The following is a 19,050-nucleotide window of genomic DNA, read 5'->3' as shown; positions in this document are numbered from 1 at the left end:
GCATTTAGAATTATGGAGGGGTTTTTCATTATTATAGTGGCATGGTAGAAAAGGCATGCCAACTCTCCTGAAACGCACAGCACATTAGGGATTGTGCCACCAGTGACTTATTGAGTAAATACTACCCTTGGAGTGTTTGGAATGGAATTACTCTAGGGTATTAACCATGTTCATATTTGCTATTACCTAGTAAAGTTGACCCTTGAACAATACAGGTTTGAACTGCGTGTGTCTGCTTTCATACGGATGTTTTCAATATGTACAATACTGTAGATTTATTTTCTTTTCCTTAAGATTTTCTTCATAACATTTTCCTTTTTCTAGCTAAGTTTATTTTAAGAATATGGTATATAACAAAAGGTGTGTTGCTCCATTGTGTTGTCAGTAAGCCTTCTGGTCAATAGTAGGCTATTAGTAATTAAGTTTTTGAGGAGTCACAGGTTATACAGAGTTTTGATTGCAGGGAAGGTCAGTGCCCCCATCCCCCACGTTGTTCAAGTGTCAGTTGGGCCATGAGAGTACTTATAATCCACTTCCTTGCCAATACTTGATATAATCAGACTTTTAAAATGTTATAAATCTAGTAGTATGAAATGGTATCATTGTGTTCTCAGTTTCATCAGATTACTAATGAGGCTGAATATTTTTCCATCTGTTTATTGTCTATTATTCTGTCTTTTTAAAGAAAAATCCTATTTTTGTTTGTTTGCTTATTTTTTACCTCCTTTCCTATGGGGTTGTTTTTGTCTTTTTCTTAAAGACAGAATGTATAAAAGTTCATTTTCTTATTGAGTTCCTTATGCATTCTGGCTACTGATCTCTTAGTTAAATGTGTTGCATAGCTTTTAGCAGTTTGTAGCTTTTTACTCTATTTACATGCTTTTGATGAACAGCTATTACATCAGAAGCATGTACAGATTCAATTTGTGTTCTTTTATATTTTCAAACTTAAGCTTTAAGTTTTGCTTTTTACATTTAAGTCCTTGATCTGTCAGTAGTTAAGGTTGGTTCATGTGAGGTAGAAATCCATTTTTACTTGTGTTTCCTAATACGGAAGTGAGTTCCTCTCTTTCAGCTGGTCTGCAGTGATAGCTTTATCATATATGAGGTTTTTATATATGCATGACTATCTATTCTGCTCCTCTTGTCAGTCCTACAAGATCTTAATTGCTGTAGCTTTATGGTAAGTCTTGATGGCTGTTAGGGTATAAGTCCCACTGCTTGGTGGTGTTTTTTAAGGAGTAAGGAGTTGGCTATTCTTGGACCTTTGCTCTTAAAGCTTAACCATTCCTAGAAAAGCCCTAATAAATACTCCATTGACATATAGGGAGAAAAGAAAACTTTGTGTAATTTATTTGTAGATCGCATTTCCCATGAAGAGATTTATGTTTTCTGAAAATAATAGTTTTATTTCTTTTTAATTCTTACATGCCTTTTATTTCTTCCCTTACTGAACTAGATTCACCTTTATAATGTTGAAAAGAAGTTAGGATAACAAATATTTTTACCTTATTCCTAATTTTAGAATGGTTTTTATGTTTCAGTATCAACTAGAATATAATTGAAAGTTTTCAACGCAGTTACATGAGTGGTAGTTAATATGCTAGCTGCCATCTGGCATTCCTCTCTAACCTGGTGGTCTGTTAGTAATCTGGCTTCTTACCATGGGTTGGTTTTCTCCAAAGCATTCATTCCAAAAGCACTAAGTGGAAACCACCCAGTCTCTGCTGGCCTAGCCTTGGAAGTTATTCAACATCACTTCTGTTGCATTCTGTGGGTTACTGTGAGTTACTGAAGTTGATCCAGAGTCAAGGGGGAGAAATATAGATCCCACTTCTCAATGGCTGGAATTTTGAGGATTTTGATGACATATTTTGAAACCTCAAGCTTAGAATACAAAATTTTCACAAATGTTTTTCCATGTGTGTTTGAGAAGAAAATAATACTCTTTTAGTTACAGGATTCTGTGTCTATTAATTGTGTCTAGTCAGTTCTGTGCTTGAAATCTGTGTTCTCTTACTGCTTGCCTTGCTGGTGTGGTTTTTGTTACCTGCTTATCTGATCGTTAATTGAGAGGTGACACTCTTTATATTTCAAAGCTGTTGTTATTAGATGCATAGAATAGAAGTCCAGAGTTGTTTTATTTTGCTACTGAATTGAACTTTTTATCAGTATGTGTCTCTAGAAGAATCCATTTCAAACCCAGGTTTCAAAGATTTTTACGTATTTTGTAATGTCTTCTGTCTGATATAACTCTGCCATCTTTCTTTGATTTATTATTTGCCTGGTTTATCTTAATTATTTTCTTTCAATATTTCTGTGTCCTCCCAATTTAAATGTGTCTCTTTCTGAGGAAAATACTGGTAGGATTTTATAATCTATCTGGAGAGCCTAGTCCCTGTGTATCTGTGTATATTTTTATTCTTTCTCATTTTTACCTTTTATTTGACTTGCCTTTTCTACTTTTCTCCTCCTTCATGGCTTGCTCTTTTTTTTTTTTTTTTTTTTTTTTCCTTGCATTAAGACTCAATCAGCTCCGGTTCTACTTTTTTATTCTCTGCTAGTTTGGGTTGTTATAGAAACATATTTCTATTCTTATTGTATATCCTGGAAATTTTTCCTGCATATTTAACTTAAAGTCTAATAATTGTTTTTTTTTTAATCACTTCATGATTAATATTGGCCCTTAAAATGCTTTGACTTCAGTCACTGCCCTCCTGATATATATGCAATTTTTATCCCATTTTAGTTACACCTTATATTTTAAAATCTCTCAAATATAGAGTCAATGTTTATTTGTATTTACATACATGTTTAAAATTTACTCATTATTCTTTCTTTAATATTAGGCCTTTCTTCAAAAATCATTTCCCTTTTCCTGAAATATATCTTATACAGGTTAATTTAGTGAGAGTCTGTTACTTATAAATAGTTTTGGTGTCTATTTCATTTGAAGATAATATTCTACTACTTCTGATATTGGTCATTCCTGCAGAAAAGTCTGCTGCCAGTCTAATTATCATTCCTTTGGAGGTAATTTTTGTTTTTCCTCTTTCTCTGCTTTTATGGTCTCTTCTTTGTCTTTAGTGGTGTTTCACCTTAAAATATCTGACTGGGTTTTTGTTTTGTTTTGTTCTGTGTTTTTGTTTTTTTGTTTGTTTGTTTGTTTTGTAAATTTGTTTTGGATTCATCATAATTCTTGAGTCCTATGTCTTAAGTTCTGTAAAATTCTCATTTGTCGCCTCTTTGAATATTGTCTTCCTCATTCTCTCTATTCTTTCTTTTGGGAATCCTTTTAGAAATCTAATGAAGTTTCCTGTGTCTCTTAACCACTCATTTTCCATCGTTTTTGTCTTTCCATATTTTTGCCCTGCATTGTGGTAATTTTTAACATATGTACATTCTAAGTCACTATTGTTCTTTTCAGTTCTGTGTAATCTGCTAAGTAATCCATCCACTGAATTTCTAATCTTACTTATAATATTTTTAAATTTCTAGATGTTCGGTTCTTTTGCATATCTGCTTAGTCAGTTCTGATAGACTATTAAAAGAATATTCCATATATTCAATTTATCTCTTTATGCACATGTAACACATTTACTGTAGTCCCTTTATCCAGTAACTCTAATATCTGCAGTCATTGCAGATCTAATTCTATAGTTTGCTTCTGCCATCTCTCACTCATGGGGCTTGTTTAGCAGTGTGTGGTTGGGAAATCATTTTCTTTGGAACATACTTGTTGAAAATTTTTGAGACGGGGTTTAAAATGGATTCTTCTAGAGACACTTTGCATTTGCTTTTGCTAAGTGTCTGAAGATCTTACTAACCTGAGACACTTTAAATTTCTGATTTGGGATTTTTCAGGCCAGACAATTCATATAAATTTAGTACCCAAACCAGCTTTAGTGTAGGCCTGTGATTAGGGATTCTCAGGGATGACTTTTTGGATATCTTTACTTTTCATTCAGCTAAGGATGAGGTAGGCATGTTTTTCTTTGATCATCCTCTTCCTCAACAAGACAGGAATGTTTTTTTTTCCTACTTCACACAATGATGGGTTTCCCTGGCAGGGGTCTCGTTTTATCTCCTGTGACTTAAACCTGTTGTCCATTGAAGCCTGGGCCTTAGGCATATGCCAGCTCCTTCATACTCGCTTATACCCTTAGATTGTGGCTTTCTCGTTATTTCTGGTCTCTGAGGAATTTTCTCACTTCCCTGCCACCTCAGAATTAAATTTTTAAAGATATTTAAAAAAAAAAAAACTTGGTCCAGCAATTTTAGAAGTACTACACTGGGAGGAATTTCCTTGAACATCAAATTTGCCATGTGTTGCTTTGAGTTAGTTGTTAAGCAGTGAAGTGGATTATGTTTCATTATACAGTTGTTTTTATGACTTTTACTTAGAGTTCCTTTTCTAAAGAATTGGAACATTAAATCTCATCAGTTGAAATTAGGTTGGCCTTCAACCTAATGGGCACTGTTTCAAATGGATTCCTGTCTCAGAAGCACAGAATAACATTGTATTTTTATATCACAGTTTAAGAATATTATAAGTAATAATGAAATCCTACTTAAGAGTTCATGGTCCTTATTATTCTAACTGTCCTAACTTCTTTCAAAATACAAATTCACATTCTATTTTATTCACAGATAAATAGATTTAGAGTTTAGAAATGTCAAGATTAAGATAATTCTGTGTCCTTTTTAATTTTCAGAGGCATAGTTCTCTTTCAGCAACTCTGAAGTGAGAATGAAGTGTTATCTGCCACTTGTCATAATTCTAATTGGCCCCTTTTTAATTTTCCTAAAAAACTCTGCACTTCATAAGTTAACAGCTTTTCTGTTTTATAAGCCCTTTATTGCTGAGGGAAAATATATTCTATCTTGAAGCAAACAAGAATAGTTTAGAGTCTAATTTTTTCATTTGTTTGTAGTCCTCTGGGCTAGAAACCAAACATTTCATTGAGTGGATATATGAAGGATACATTATGTTGTCTATCCCCCAGTTGGTGAGTGCTGTGTTTGTTTCTGTGTGTGTGTGTATTTCTACATAATGTAATTGGTTAGAAGTATTTTTTAGGTGTACTTAGTGTAGCAGATACTTCTAGTAATAGGCTTTCTTTGGTTTATACATAATGACCTATTATTCTGTCTTTATTCTTCTAGGGTAATACTGAGCAACCTGTCCAAACCAGCAAGATTGGACTTGGAAGGAGAGAGTATCAGAGTTTACAACACCGCCATCATTCTCAGCGTTCTAAGTGCCGTCCCCCTAAGGGCATGTATTTAACCCAGGAAGATGTGGTAGCTGTTTCCTGTAGTCCCAATGCAGCCAACACCATCCTGCGGCAACTGGACATGGAGCTGATCTCTTTAAAGCGTCAGGTAGTCTATAAAAATCATATTTTTAATAATTCTGTCTATTCTGTTCATCCATTTCAGTAATCTAAGTTTTCTATGGATTTTCTCAGCTACCCACTTACATGAGCTCCACTCTTTAAAATTTACTTTGTTTCCAAATTCAAAGATGCCTCTATGTATTCTAAATTTGAATCCCAGCATTGTTACTGGTTAGCTCTGGGATATTGGGAAATAATAGAATTTCTCTGAGCTTCAGTTTTATATCTATGAAATTAAGGATAAAATACTCATACTTCTCTTGCAGGTTGTTAGGAGTTGGTTGAGATGTTACTGGCAGATTTTTGAGCTGGGTCTGGCACATTTTGAATGCTCAGTGAATAATGGCTGCTCTCTTCATCCTCCTCATTATCACCAATAGTAGCTGCCGTGGTATTATAAATATATCATCATCATAATCAGGTTAAGCATGGTTAAGAGTCAAGATCTAGGGTCAGTAAATTTTAACCTTAGCTACATTGTCTAGTTCCTTGGGGGAGCTGGTTAACTCTTCTTCTTCTTTTTTTTTTTTTAATTTTTATTTATTTTTTAAATTTCCTTTTAGTGTCTGGTTAATTCTTAACTCAGCTTCCTCATCTTGAAATGTAGATAATATTATGATGCTTGGGAGAAATTAAACAGGTAATATATGAAAAGTGCTTATGACAGTGCATAGCACATAGTAAGTACTCAGCTAATGGTTGCTCTTTGGTCGCTGGCCTTTTTACTCATTTTTTCCCCTCTCATTTTCAGAAACAGATAGGTTTCTGTTGTTTTCCCTATCCCTTAGACCTAGTAACTCTTCTAAGTCTGTGCTTTCTTGGTCTGTATCAAGCAGTCTTACACTATATGCCAGTGACTTCTGAATCTACTTCTCAGGCTGTGACTTTTCTCCCAAGTTCTGTATTGCTGTATCTCTAGCTACCTGCTGGGCATCTCATCTTACCCCTAAAAGATGGTTTTTCTCTGTTCCCTGTCTGTTGAAACATGAGAATCCGCTTTGATTTATCCCTTATTATCACATCCCCCCACCACACAAATCCAAGTAGTAAACTAGTTATGTAAGTTTACCTGAGAAATTTTATTTAAATTAGTCCCCTTATTTTTAATACCATCCCTACTACCTTTGTTCAGGTCTTTATAACCTCTTACCTGACAATAACTGTCTTGTGGCTTCTCCTTGCTGTTCACTTTCGCTATAGCTCCATGCTACACATTGTTGTCTGTGTTATCTTCTTAAAATACTGGTATGATCAAAATCATTCATTTTGAAGCTCTTCATTAATTTCTACTTGCCTTTAGCAGATTACAGCAGAGATAGATAGGAATTGATCAAAAGATCTTGTTAAATTTAAAATTCGTTGTGAGTTAAGAAACCACTGAAGGATTTTAGAGAGAGGTGTAACATCGTCTTATTTATATTTTCAACTGTATCCCTTTGCATTTTTTATTTTAGTCGTTGCTGTAGGGATTACAGCATGCATCTTCAGCCTACCATATCATCCTTGCTCAGGTATTACAATGTTATCCTTAGAGTTAATATTATACTACTTTATATAAAATATAAGAATCCTGCAACAGTATAGTATGGGATCAAGATAGTTTTTCTTTATCCCAAACATTCATATTTCTCTATCTCTTGACCCTGGTTATTCACCCAAACAGCTCTTATATTTCTCTTTTCTTATCCAACAAACTTCTGAATAAATACCTACATTTTAGCTTCCTCTGCTTTCTTACCATCACATATTCTCTGACCCTTCTGGTGTAATTTCTGCCCCATACACCATCCCAGTTCTACCACTGGAAAAAGCTATCTTAAGTTTATTTATTAACCAATTGCCAGGTTTTGTGCCCTCTTCTTAGTTCTTATTTCTCTTGAATCTGTAACTGCTCATTAATATCTGACACTGACTACCACTTCTTCCTTCTTGGAATTCCTTTCCTTTGGCTTTTATGACACCAGGCTCTCTAATGTATGTAGTAGGTCTTTGACTGAATGCTTGGCCTTTAGTTGAACAATGAACATGTGCACAATTCCCATCTTCCAAACCATAGCACTCTTTGTTTTTAGAGAACTTATAAAACACTTTGCCTGTAATATCTTTAAAAAGATTTCAAGTAGTCTTGAAGCTGGGTTAGGGGTGGCTGCAACTTTCCAGAAGATGTGGCGGCTCTTGCCTGATCTGCTTCCGAGCTTCTTTTCTCCTAACTTCGCGTCATGCTCTGAGGTTCTGTCGCCATTGCCCTCACCACTGCAGCCGTGATCTTCCTCATGGACACCCAGAAAATTGGAATGGGATTAACAGGATATAGAATATTTTTCCTTTGGAATGATTCTCTTATTTGATGAAGCACTATTGGCTCTTGGTAATGCTTTCTTTGTAGCTGGCTTGGCTTTTGTAATTGGTTTACAAAGAGCATTCAGATTCTTCTAGAAACCTAAAATGAAAGCTATAGGGTTTTTCATGGGTGGCATATTTGTAATTCTTATTGGTTGGCCTTTGATAGGCATGATCTTTGAAATTTATGGATTCTTTCTCATGTTCAAGGGCTTCTTTACTATGGTCGTTGGCTTTATAGGAAGAGTGATAGTCTTTGAGTTCATCTTGAATCTACCTGGAATTTTTAGATAAAAGTTGGAGAGAGCAACAATATGGCAGAAAGACAAGCGAATGGAGACTCATTTAAAATATTGTATTATTTATAAAGCCCTTTGAAGAATATTCAGCACAAAATTAAATTACATGAAATAGCTTGTAAGGTTCTTTACAGAAGTTTAAAACGTAGAGCCTACCAGGTACCAATAGCAGTTAACCAGCCGTGAGAACCAAGTCTTCTAAGAAGTCAGTGAGCAGACTGAAGGAGGGTAATCTGTGTTATAATACATACTGAAACTCTTGAAGTCAATTTTTAATTGTTTTTCTGCAGTGTGTAAAATACAGCCAGCCTTGGAGAACTGTAGTGTCTATTTCTTTTCTTTTTCTTTTGAAGATGCAGGAACATCCATAGGCATTTGTTTTTTAGAAATGTCCACTGAAATTGCAAAAATATTTCCTGTTGCACTGTCTCAGAAAGTAATACATGAGTTAGATTTCATGGTGTCATTTTTGTGTATTAAAACCAAGGAAAACCCAGTTTGATGAATGACTATTTTTTGTAAACATAGAGTTAAAATGTTTTAAATTGCTCAAAAATTTTTTTAAAATAGGGAGTAAAATACACTCAGTTGTCTGTATCATACTCTGTCCTTAACCCTACTACTTCACTTATAGCATATTTTTATTATAAAGGATCTTTTTTAAAACCTTAAACCTTCTTGGTTAGTCATTTGATGTGTGACATAGTAAAGGTTTGCACTTTTAGGTTTACAAATTCTACTATTTTTATATCTCAGACACACCTCATATGAAAACAGTGTCCAAACTGACTCCTCTGACACCCGCCCTAGTTATCTGTTCCTCCTCTGCATTCCCTGTCACGGTGATTAGTACCACATACACTCAGTTACTCAAGCCCATGGCCAGAGTTACCCTTGATTCTTCCTTCTCCCAAATTCTCCCTATCAAGTGTTTATAGACACATCTTAGTTTTTGTTTCCAGGTTGTTTCATTTATCCATCTGTGTGCCACCCCAATGATTACTTCATTCCTGCTGTTTCATTTGAAGTCCCCAGTGTTTCTCATCTGGACTGTTAAATTAATTTTCATCTTCTTCATTCCATTCCATTCTCCAAATTATTACTGGACTTATCATTCTAAAAGGCAAATATGGTTACCTTGCTCCCTTGCTTAAAAATTCTTGAGGTCGAGGCACCTGGGTGGCTCAATTAAGTGTTTCCGTTCTGATCGTGATCTTAGGGTTGTGAGATTGAGGCCAACATGAGCTCCACGCTGAGCACTGAATCTGCTTGTCCCTCTCCCTCAGCTCTTCCCCGCAAGCGTGCACATGCTCTCTCAAATAAATAAATAAACAAACAAATAAATAAAATCTTTTCTTCAGTCTTTAGGCAGAATTCAGATTGTCTGTTTTGTCCCAGCATAACTCTTCCTACATGCTGTTCTGCCTGAAAGGCATTTCCTGCCATACCTTGCCTACTTGCTTAATTCTTTTTAATCCTTTGAAACTAAATTTGGGTATCATCTCCTTTGGAAAACTTACCCTATTTTCCCTATTACCCATGTGTGTTAACATGAATACAAAATATTTGCTCTCTTTTCTCTCTTCCTCCAAGTCTACATTAGGTGTTTTAGCTTTCTTTATATTTTTATATTTATATATTTTTATAATTATATATATATTTATTTATATAAATATATAAATATTTTTATATTTATACTTTTATATTTATTTATCTCCCCACTAATCTGTGAAATCCTTAAGGAATTTACGTTTTTACATTTTATCTTTGTATGTATAACATGGTTGGCCAACTAACTACATTTGAATCAACCTAGATTTTTACATTTTAGCTGTGTTAAAATCTCTGAGAAAAAAAAAATCACAAGTCACTTTATAAATATTTGATTGTTCATTCTGGAGGGGGAAAAAAAAAAGCAAACCAAGAAAAACATGTAAACAAATGAAGAAACAAAAGTCTTAATCCTTAATATTCTAGGTAAAGATTAATAATATTGCTAGTAGCATGATAGTTAAAAACTTGGCATGGTTCACATTCAGGTTCTGCTGCATCTGTCTATAGCATAGGGAAAGTTTCTTGACTTCTCTGTGCCCTGACTTCCTCATCTGTAAAATGGGTACTGTAAAAGTAGAGTCAGTTCTGCTATAATGCTTATTTTGAAAACATGAATTTGTTCCAACACAATTAATATACTAGGGAACAATTTGAGTATAATGTGAATTTTGCATTTGCTTATATTTTATTTTTATCAGTGGAAAACTGACCTAGCTGAGTATATATCCAAACACTTCATATGTGTACCACTTCTCTCAGTTCACTATATGTTATGAACCACACACATCTATAGCTGGCGTTAAAATTTTTCATTTGATTTCAAATAACCCTTCTCCTACCGTTTCCCAGTAACTCACATGGTGCAACTATTTGATACTTCTGTAAGTAACCTGAGGTCTTTTCCAAGGTAAAGTGCCATCTTTATTGTAGCCTTTGTAAATTTCTTTATTATTTAGAATGAATAAATCTGCTATCATTTTTATGAGGTTCCTGTCTTTTTTTTTTTATTTGTCACTGGTGAAGTTTCTCAGTGTTGGGTCCCAGGCTCTATTTCCCCATAAGTCCTGTGGTTTTTATTGTGCAATTTTGCCTAGTAGGGTGATTTTTGAGAAGGCCTATGTCAGGTTATAGCAGAACTGATTATACTTACTTAACAAAGTAGTAGTGAGAATTAAGTGATTTATTACATGTGAGGCACCAACAATGATGCTTAACCTAATAAACACCTAATATTATCCACTCGCATCATTATTATTCTTATTGGGATAATTGTTATTTTTATCCAAACATTATAGTAATGAGCAATATTGATGGAATTTAATTCCTCTGTATACCATTTGTCTTATAACAGACATTATTAAAAAATACTCAGATACTATAATTTGTAGACTGTTTATTGGCCTACTAGAGATATATTAGTTATACATATATAATTAGTTAATATATATAGTTTCTTGATGTGGATATCAGTTGCATGGCCCCAAGTGTGGTAAAATGTAATTGTCTGTCCTCCTGAAATAAAATTTAAGATGGATTTGGTATATATCCTTTTCACTTACTGAGTACTCAGATGTTTACCTAAGAATGAGATCTGATTCATATTTTGGGTAATTTTTTTGAAGGTTCAGAATGCTAAACAAGTAAACAGTGCACTTAAACAGAAAATGGAAGGTGGAATTGAAGAATTCAAACCTCCTGAGGTATGTTATTGAAGAGTATGTGACTAAGTATGGTGAAACCTTATTCTTTGAATTATATCCAGTATTTACTGTTTTGGTCACATGTGTTGTTAATACTTTGAAGATACCATAGCGTGGGTAATTTGTCATGTTTCTATTTTGTTATTTAGATAGTCTTTTGAGACTTGGATAATGATTTAAGTGAAGTCATTTCTTTCCTGCTGTTAGCAATACATATCAAGCAAAGTAAGTAGGGAAAAACAGCTATACAGGTAGGCCCAGTGCATATGAAAATGGAAGGTAATTGATGAGCAAACCAGTATGTTTCTGGGTCTGCAGCAGTGTTTGCTCAAAGCCTTTACCTACCTATGTGAATTTGTAACACAGCAAGAAAAAGAACATAAGAAAAGGAGTTCGTTTAGCAATTTTAACAATTTTTTTATTTTAAGGTATTTGTCTTTTGACTCAGATTTTTAATGAGGATTTTAGTATGTGGACTTAACATTCTTGTACTCCTGTCCCTGAAAATTTGAAATCTAAGAACGAGATCTAGATTAACCATTTTCTCAATTCTTCCCTCTGTTTCCTCTGAAACCTAATATATATTTGATATTTGTGATAATTATAGGAGTACTTAAATGCCTGTAATTCCAATCAAGTCTTTTCACAGAAGCTCCTATTGTAAATCTTTTCTCTTGTTTCTTTAAGATTTGTATGCTGTGCTTCATATCCTGGACTTGCCTTTTTTGTGTATTAATAATCAAATAATCCTTATTTGATCCTAATGGGATGTCCCCCCAATCACAAGTTGCCTGAAATATCTACAAATGAAATATGCATGCGGGGCTTGGGGGGAGGGCAGCAAGGTTGCCAGGAGGGCTTCGGAACGAATGCAGCAGATGTTGTCTCACTCATTAGAATCTTTCAGAAAGGAAGAATCCTTAGAAATAAAGTTGTTCTTGGGTTTTTTTTTTCTGTTTTGTTTTGAATGGTCTCTTTCATGAAGGTTAGATAATGAGAAAGAATGAAATATACATAGACTAATATACCATCTCATTCCAAACCCCACAAGTAAACTGACATTCAAGTGACATTTTTATTTATTGAACTATAGTAATACAAAGAATACTACTTTATATTATTGTAACAAAAATTATTTTAAATTTTAATTAAAATTATTTAAATTTCATATCTATGCATTAAGATGCATAAAATCCAAAAGCTTTAAATGCCTGTAATTTTGTAACTTAAAAAATTAAATTAAAAAATTATATTAGAGATTCAAAATAGGGGAATACCATAAAGAACTTTATGTCAATAAATTAAAAAATTTAAACAAAGCTTGGAAATTTTTAGGAAAATATATCTTCCCAAATTATCTTAAGAAGGAAAGCCTGATAAATTTATAGTCATTAAATAAAATGAAGGAACAGTTAACATTTTTTTCATAAGAAAATACTAGGCCCAGACAGTTTTACCGAAAAAGTCTACCAAATTTTCAAGGAAACAATGATTTTAACCTCAAATTTTCCAAAAAAACGGAAGGATAGCATCACTCATTAACATTACATAAAAGTAAGACATGAAAGTACAATAACATAACTGTATGGTATCTCATTTGATGCTCACATAAATTCCAAGAAGTAGATGAAGCAAATACTGTTTTCATTGACAAATCCCTCTGGGCCTCAGAGAGGTTAACTGGCTTGATCAACATCAAATCTAGTAAATAGTGAAATTTTGACTATAATTCACAGTCTTAGAATCCAGATGGAGTCCAAGATTCATTTCCTGCTCACTCTTACTTTTGTTAAGTCTTCATTTTATAGCAAAATTGTGTTTTATTTCTCACATTTAAATGCGGTTTGGGGTTAGAGTTATCGGACATATATGACATCTTTTGAGTTTTTCTAAAAATAATGATCCAAATGAAACTACCAGAGTCTTAACACTCTACCATCCATACACTGAAGTTTGAATATTAGTTTGAGGTTGATTTATTGAACTCATATGACTCGGAAAATATATGTAGGTTTATTATCTAGAAAACAGGATATATTTATATTTATCATGTCATATCTGTTGCTTTGCAGGGAAAAATAACCTGAATAGATCTATTTCAAAATACTAAATTAACAGTCTTAGTAAAGACCTTGAAAAATCATGTAATCGATCACCTTTTCTTTAGGTTAGATAGAATTTCTACCTAATATGTAATAAAAGAAATTTCATTAACCATTAGAACAGTAGGCTACTAAGTGATGTAACTCAACTGAAAGTAAATAGGTACTAAGATACTTTACTTACTCTTTTCGTTGTATTTGTTCTTTTCACTTAGGAAAAAAATTGGTGAAGAAAGTTTATTCACTCCCATAAGTATTGTTCACTTATTTCATGTAAGGCACTGTTTTAGGCACTATGGGAAATTTGGGTAGATTTTTCCATCTGCCTTAAAAAAAGAACTGTCTAGATATTATAAGACAAACTGATTAAAGTTGTGTGATAGATTTATAAGTAAAAAGCTACAGGAAAACAAGTGGTAATTACTCATTCTTGTTAGGATAATCAGGGAAGACTTCCCTAACGGGGAATGTTTCAGCTGAGGTTTGAAGGATGAGTAGGAGTTTTGCACATACAAAAAGGGCAACAAAGGAAATAATATGAACAATGGTTTGGTATTGAACAGTATATTCAAAATACATATAAATCCTGTGAAGGAGAAAATCAGTCAAGAGGCATTCCCTGAGCACTTATGTGCGCATCGTGGTGCTGATTACCACTGAGACTTTAGTGGAGGTGTAAAACAGTTTTCTTTCATGAAGAGTATTGTCTACTTAGGAAGGCAAAGTTGGACGCTGAGGAGGAGTGAATGTGGTAAATGAGAGATGTTAACAGGATTGAGTTCAACAGGGACTTCTTTATGATAGATATCAGTGGGCAAGGGCTAAAGTGTGAAAGTCTGAGAGCTAGGAAGAGAAGTTTTCCTTTTAAATTAGTTCAAATGTGAAGACCCTGTAGTTTCTTCCATACAGGAAGCATATAATGGGAAATTTTTTTTTTTTAAGATTTTATTTATTTATTTGACAGAGAGAGATCACAAGTAGATGGAGAGGCAGGCAGAGAGAGTATAATGGGAATTTTTAATTTTAGGAAGGTTATCCTGGCAGTATTATACAGGCTAAGTCGGAAACTTTACAGCTGCTAAAATACTAAGCATGTGAGTGATAAAGTAAATGGTAAAAGGCATTTTGGGTACAGTCAGGTGATAGTTGTAGGAGTGGACAGCTAGTGATAAATCCAAAGAACATTGCAAAATAGAAAATAATATATCTATTTGAAAGTATGTAAGAGTGTTGTGGAGAGTGGTGGCCTGTGGGGTTATGCTTTGATTTGTTTTGGTTGGAGGTAGGAAGGAGACGAGGGACAAGGAGATTAATGAAACCAGGAAGGAAGAAACTAAAAAAGGAGTGCTTTTTGGAGCTAGAAATTTCCCCATCTTTTGATGTTTTCATGCATAGGTAGGTGACATCCTTTCATTAAGGATGTTGGATGGAAGGTTTAACTTGGTGTCCTTTTCTAATTCTTTCAACTCAAAGATAGTGTGAATCTACTACTGACAAAAATGGGAAAGATGAGAGGACTAATTTAGTAGGGAAAGGATGCAGTAAAGATGCCGAATTCATGAGGGATGTCATCAATTGTTCTAAAAGGCTCTTTGGGGCCTTTCGTATTATTAGTTTTATAACTGTTATATATTGGATCATTTTAGTTTAGATTAGTATTTCATTATGATAAAAAGAAACAGTATGATAAAAAGAAACAGTATGATAAAAAGAACAGTATTTCCATCTGGGGTTTGCTGTAGAAAAATGTTCTCAGTCATACTACCTAGCTAACCATAACAACTACACAATTCTAAATTCCGAGATACATCCTAGTTGTCCTTTCTGTAAGTTAGACAAATCTCAACCAAAGTTTCTTGGGTTTAAAAGAGAATAGAAAAATCAGTAACTTGAAGGAATCTTACATATTTAAAAAATTTTGACCCCATTTCACCTTCAGTCTTCCCTTTCTTCCACTGCTTCTGTTTTGTCATACGGACTCTAATGAATTAGAGTTTGCAGTTTCAACCCTCCTCCCTGCATTTTTCCACTGAGGCTGCTGTTTAAAGGCTAACAGTGCTGCTAATGATCAAATTCCACGGCTCTAACTCATTTTTCTTGCCTTTTTCTCAGCCTTGACATAGATGACAACCTCTCTCTCTACCTTTAACTTTTGAGAGGGGATGTCCTTTGTAACTATCATGTTCCCTTTTCAGCTGTAGTTTTCCCTTCTATATGTAAATGTAAGCATTCTCCAAGCTTTTATCCTCAAAACTCACTTCTCTTCTCTTTGGAAACATACAAGCTCATCACTTAACTATACTAAAATTGTATCATATGTACATTTAAATGGCACAAATGCAACTGCAGATATTAAGCCAAGTAAAAAGGAGTTATGTTTAGTAATAGCAAGTAGAGTAGAGCTGACAATCCTGCCTCAACTCCCATTTATCAAATGTTTCCTTGCAGAGTAAGCTGATAGAGGCCAGAACTGTGAATCCACTATTTCTTTAGAAGGCTTTAGCTTCCATAGGCCTCCTGTGCGAGCAGTCTCCTTGACTTGAAATTCTAGTATTTAAATATGTATTTGTTTTTCATTCAGTACTATCCTAAATTTCAACCAAAGCTTCATCTGGGATTAACTGAAAGACTTGGTCCATTTCAGTGCTGGAGGGATATCTGGCCTTGTGGACCTACTAAGCAATCATGTGCCTGTGTCCATGACCACCTTTGTAAGAACATTGCACTAATAATTTGGAATTTAAAACAATTTTTTTTAATTCATAGGCAGATTTTAGAACTTTATATGTAAGTAAGGTATGACTCCATTGTTTTCCCTCATAAACATTTCCAAACCCTCAAAAGCTGTGTTTGCATAGATGAATCTATTTTAGCCTCAATTGGATCCTGAGCTCCACCTGAATGACCTCATTGTCAGTGAATCCCAGGTTACCATCATCATCTCAGTCTTGCCTTCCTGCACCTCCCCAATCAGCATTTCATAACGTCTTAGGTCCTTAACAGCACCACTCTTCTACCAGCTCTCCAGGCTTAAAGTCTTATTCTGATCAGAATCCTACTCTTCTCTCTCTGTTCCCCTCCCCCAAAAATCTATTGCTTATTAAATTTAGTGTGAACTCATTGACCTTGATACGTAAGGACCACTTCCAAAAGTGGTCCTTACATACTTAACTAAACATCACCAACTTTCCAGACGTTATTTATCACTTCTTCCTAATTGTTGATCCTGTTGTTGCCTGTACATGGTATGTCTTCTCCTGATCTTTGCATTTCAGAAACTTATCATGTTCTTTAACCCACCTCCATGTCTATCCCTTCCAGCTGGCCCTCTTCCCTGGTCTAGTCATTGTAACTTTTCCCTCTCATCTTTGAATCTGCAGTATACTCTGAACTTTTAATTTTATTAATAGCTATTTGCATTTATCCTGTCTCTTAATTTGCTTATAAGCCGAAGTAAGTTTTCATAGTGCATGTTACTTTTATTTTTTTAAAATTTTTTAAAAGATTTTATTTGTTTGACAGAGATCACAAGTAGGCAGAGAGGCAGGCAGAAAGAAGGGGAAGCAGGCTCCCTGCTGAGCTGAGAGCCTGATGTGGGGCTTGATCCCAGGACCCCAAGACCACAACCCGAGCCGAAGGCGGAGGCTTAACCCACTGAGCCACCCAGGCGCCCCTAACTGCTTCTTTATAGCCTATAGCCCCCTCTTTTTCTTTACCTTTTTAATGTTTGCATTTTGCTTCATTGCTGATATTCTCAAGTTGAGTTTTATCCACTGTCTGCCTGGCCTTGCCTTGCTCTCTTCTTAATCTCATCATCTGGTATTCGGTGCTTTCTGCTTTAGGTTTTTTCCTCATTTATCTAGTCTTTTAAAAAACTTTTTCCTTTCTTCTCTAATAATTTTTTTTCTAATTTTGAATTTTTGTTTTATTCTTTCTTCTGAATACTCACTTTCTATAACTCTTCCCTCTGGTGAGAAAGTGGATGTTCCTAGAACCTCTGTGTACTGTAGAAACTTTTATTGCTAAGACCATAAGTGAGATAAGACCTAAACACTTGTTCTCAAAGGAAATCTTTCTTTCTGTTTTGCCCAGCCTATCTGTGTACTACACCAGGCAAATTTATCTGGGCACTTTCTTCTGTAAACCTCTGTAGGCTGGTATACTTACTTCTGTCCCTCCCTCTACTTCCAGTGGTCCTTGCACTAATCAGTGGGTATACACTAATGAAATTTGATTTGGTGTTTAATATTGTAGTTTTACCATAGTGAAAGTCTTAAACTTAGGATTTTTTTAAACAAAAATATTGGGAGAAATGTGGGGAGACCTTAGGGAGAAAAATCTATTCTTATAGTGGGTTCACTTTCTGCTTCAGAAATTTAGAGAAATATTTTAGGAATTAGGACTGAGCTACAGTTTTGTATTAATTTATAACACTGGTTTTGGTGCAGTAAGGTTAGGTTTAATCAAAATGTGAAGAGAAGAAATTTTAGAGCAAGTCACAGATCTCTCTAAAGAAGATAAAGTCTCTTGAATGTTTAAAACTAGGCTAAATTTAACACTGCCATGTGTGATAGGAACATTGTAGTTGGAAAATGGATGACTAATAGATTTTCTCAGTTTTAATGCTTCTGACCGGAGTATAAATGTGAATGTTTTTCATTCTCCCAAACTGGTACATTTCCCTTTCATTATCTTTTTTGTGTGGGTAAAAGGTAACTCAGAACGTACTTTTTAATCCTTTTTAAAAACAGGATCTTTGTAAATCAGAGTTTTAGTAATCTCATGTCTTGGTGAAAAGTTATGATTTGGTGAAAATAAGCACTTTGGAAAAATGTCTGTCTTCATATCCTCATTAGGAAACTTCTCTTTAATTTTGTAGTCAAATCAGAAAATTAATGCCCGTTGGACCACAGAGGAGCAGCTTCTAGCAGTGCAAGGTATATTAAAGATAAGCAGTTATTATTGTTAATTATTTAACTTGTCATGAAAGGTGACTTCCATAGTTCTTCCCTTCATTTAGAAATGGATCAAGAAAGGGCATTTATGTTTACCACAAAGTCCTGAAAACCAGGAATTCTGTTTTGTTCTTGTGGGTGTGACTTTACTGAGCCTATATACATTTTGGGTCCTGTACAGCAGGTGACACATTCTCAGCCTTAACAATGATGGTGATGACAAGCTCGAACAAGTCATATGATCTCTGTGTGCCTTTGCTTCAGTTTTCCTGCAGTTGGGTTCATTCTTACTATATTAGTCATTGATAACCCTCATCATTAAAAGCATAAACTATTACGTGTTTCTGGTTTATCCAATTGTTCTGTATAATAGTGTTTCTCTGTATGATAAATGTCAGGTACTGAAAATATTAATGATATACTTAACTTTCAGTGTATCTTAAGAGATGTGCCACTGAATGCTTAGAAACTTGGCTTTAAAAATAAATACATATATATTTATATTATATATATATAAATAATAAGAGAGTTAAGAAATACACTGAAAAATATACATAAAGCCTTTTAAATGCACTAATACAACTAGAATGCTTTGTTGAATTATATGGCAGAGCACTTTGTAGATTGGATTTTCTCATGTTCGAATTACTTAAGGAAGGGCCAACTTTATATTTTTTATTCAGTGTTGTAGTTGTTTTTTG

At 34.3% G+C, this 19,050-nt stretch overlaps 1 protein-coding gene and 1 pseudogene across 7 annotated transcripts in view; both read left to right on the top strand.

Annotated features, from left to right (window-relative positions):
- Positions 1–19,050, top strand: part of RCOR3 (REST corepressor 3) — a 52,610-nt gene that overhangs the window by 22,654 nt on the left and 10,906 nt on the right. For 6 of the 7 annotated variants that reach the window (XM_032878093.1, XM_032878094.1, XM_032878099.1 and 3 more), the window contains 3 exons: positions 5,167–5,385; positions 11,215–11,292; positions 18,274–18,331. In XM_032878093.1, the coding sequence (XP_032733984.1) occupies positions 5,167–5,385; positions 11,215–11,292; positions 18,274–18,331 (355 nt within the window). The remainder of the gene's footprint in view (positions 1–5,166; positions 5,386–11,214; positions 11,293–18,273; positions 18,332–19,050) is intronic. The other variant, XM_032878095.1, reaches the window with a different exon arrangement.
- On the top strand, positions 5,742–8,107 carry LOC116879878 (annotated as a pseudogene).

Source organism: Lontra canadensis, unplaced genomic scaffold (genome assembly GCF_010015895.1).
Source record: "Lontra canadensis isolate GAN:19392208 unplaced genomic scaffold, GSC_riverotter_1.0 scaffold63, whole genome shotgun sequence".
Classification (NCBI taxonomy): domain Eukaryota; kingdom Metazoa; phylum Chordata; class Mammalia; order Carnivora; family Mustelidae; genus Lontra; species Lontra canadensis.
The sequence above is the reverse complement of the archived record's forward strand: the minus strand, read 5'-3'. Positions and strand labels throughout refer to the sequence as shown.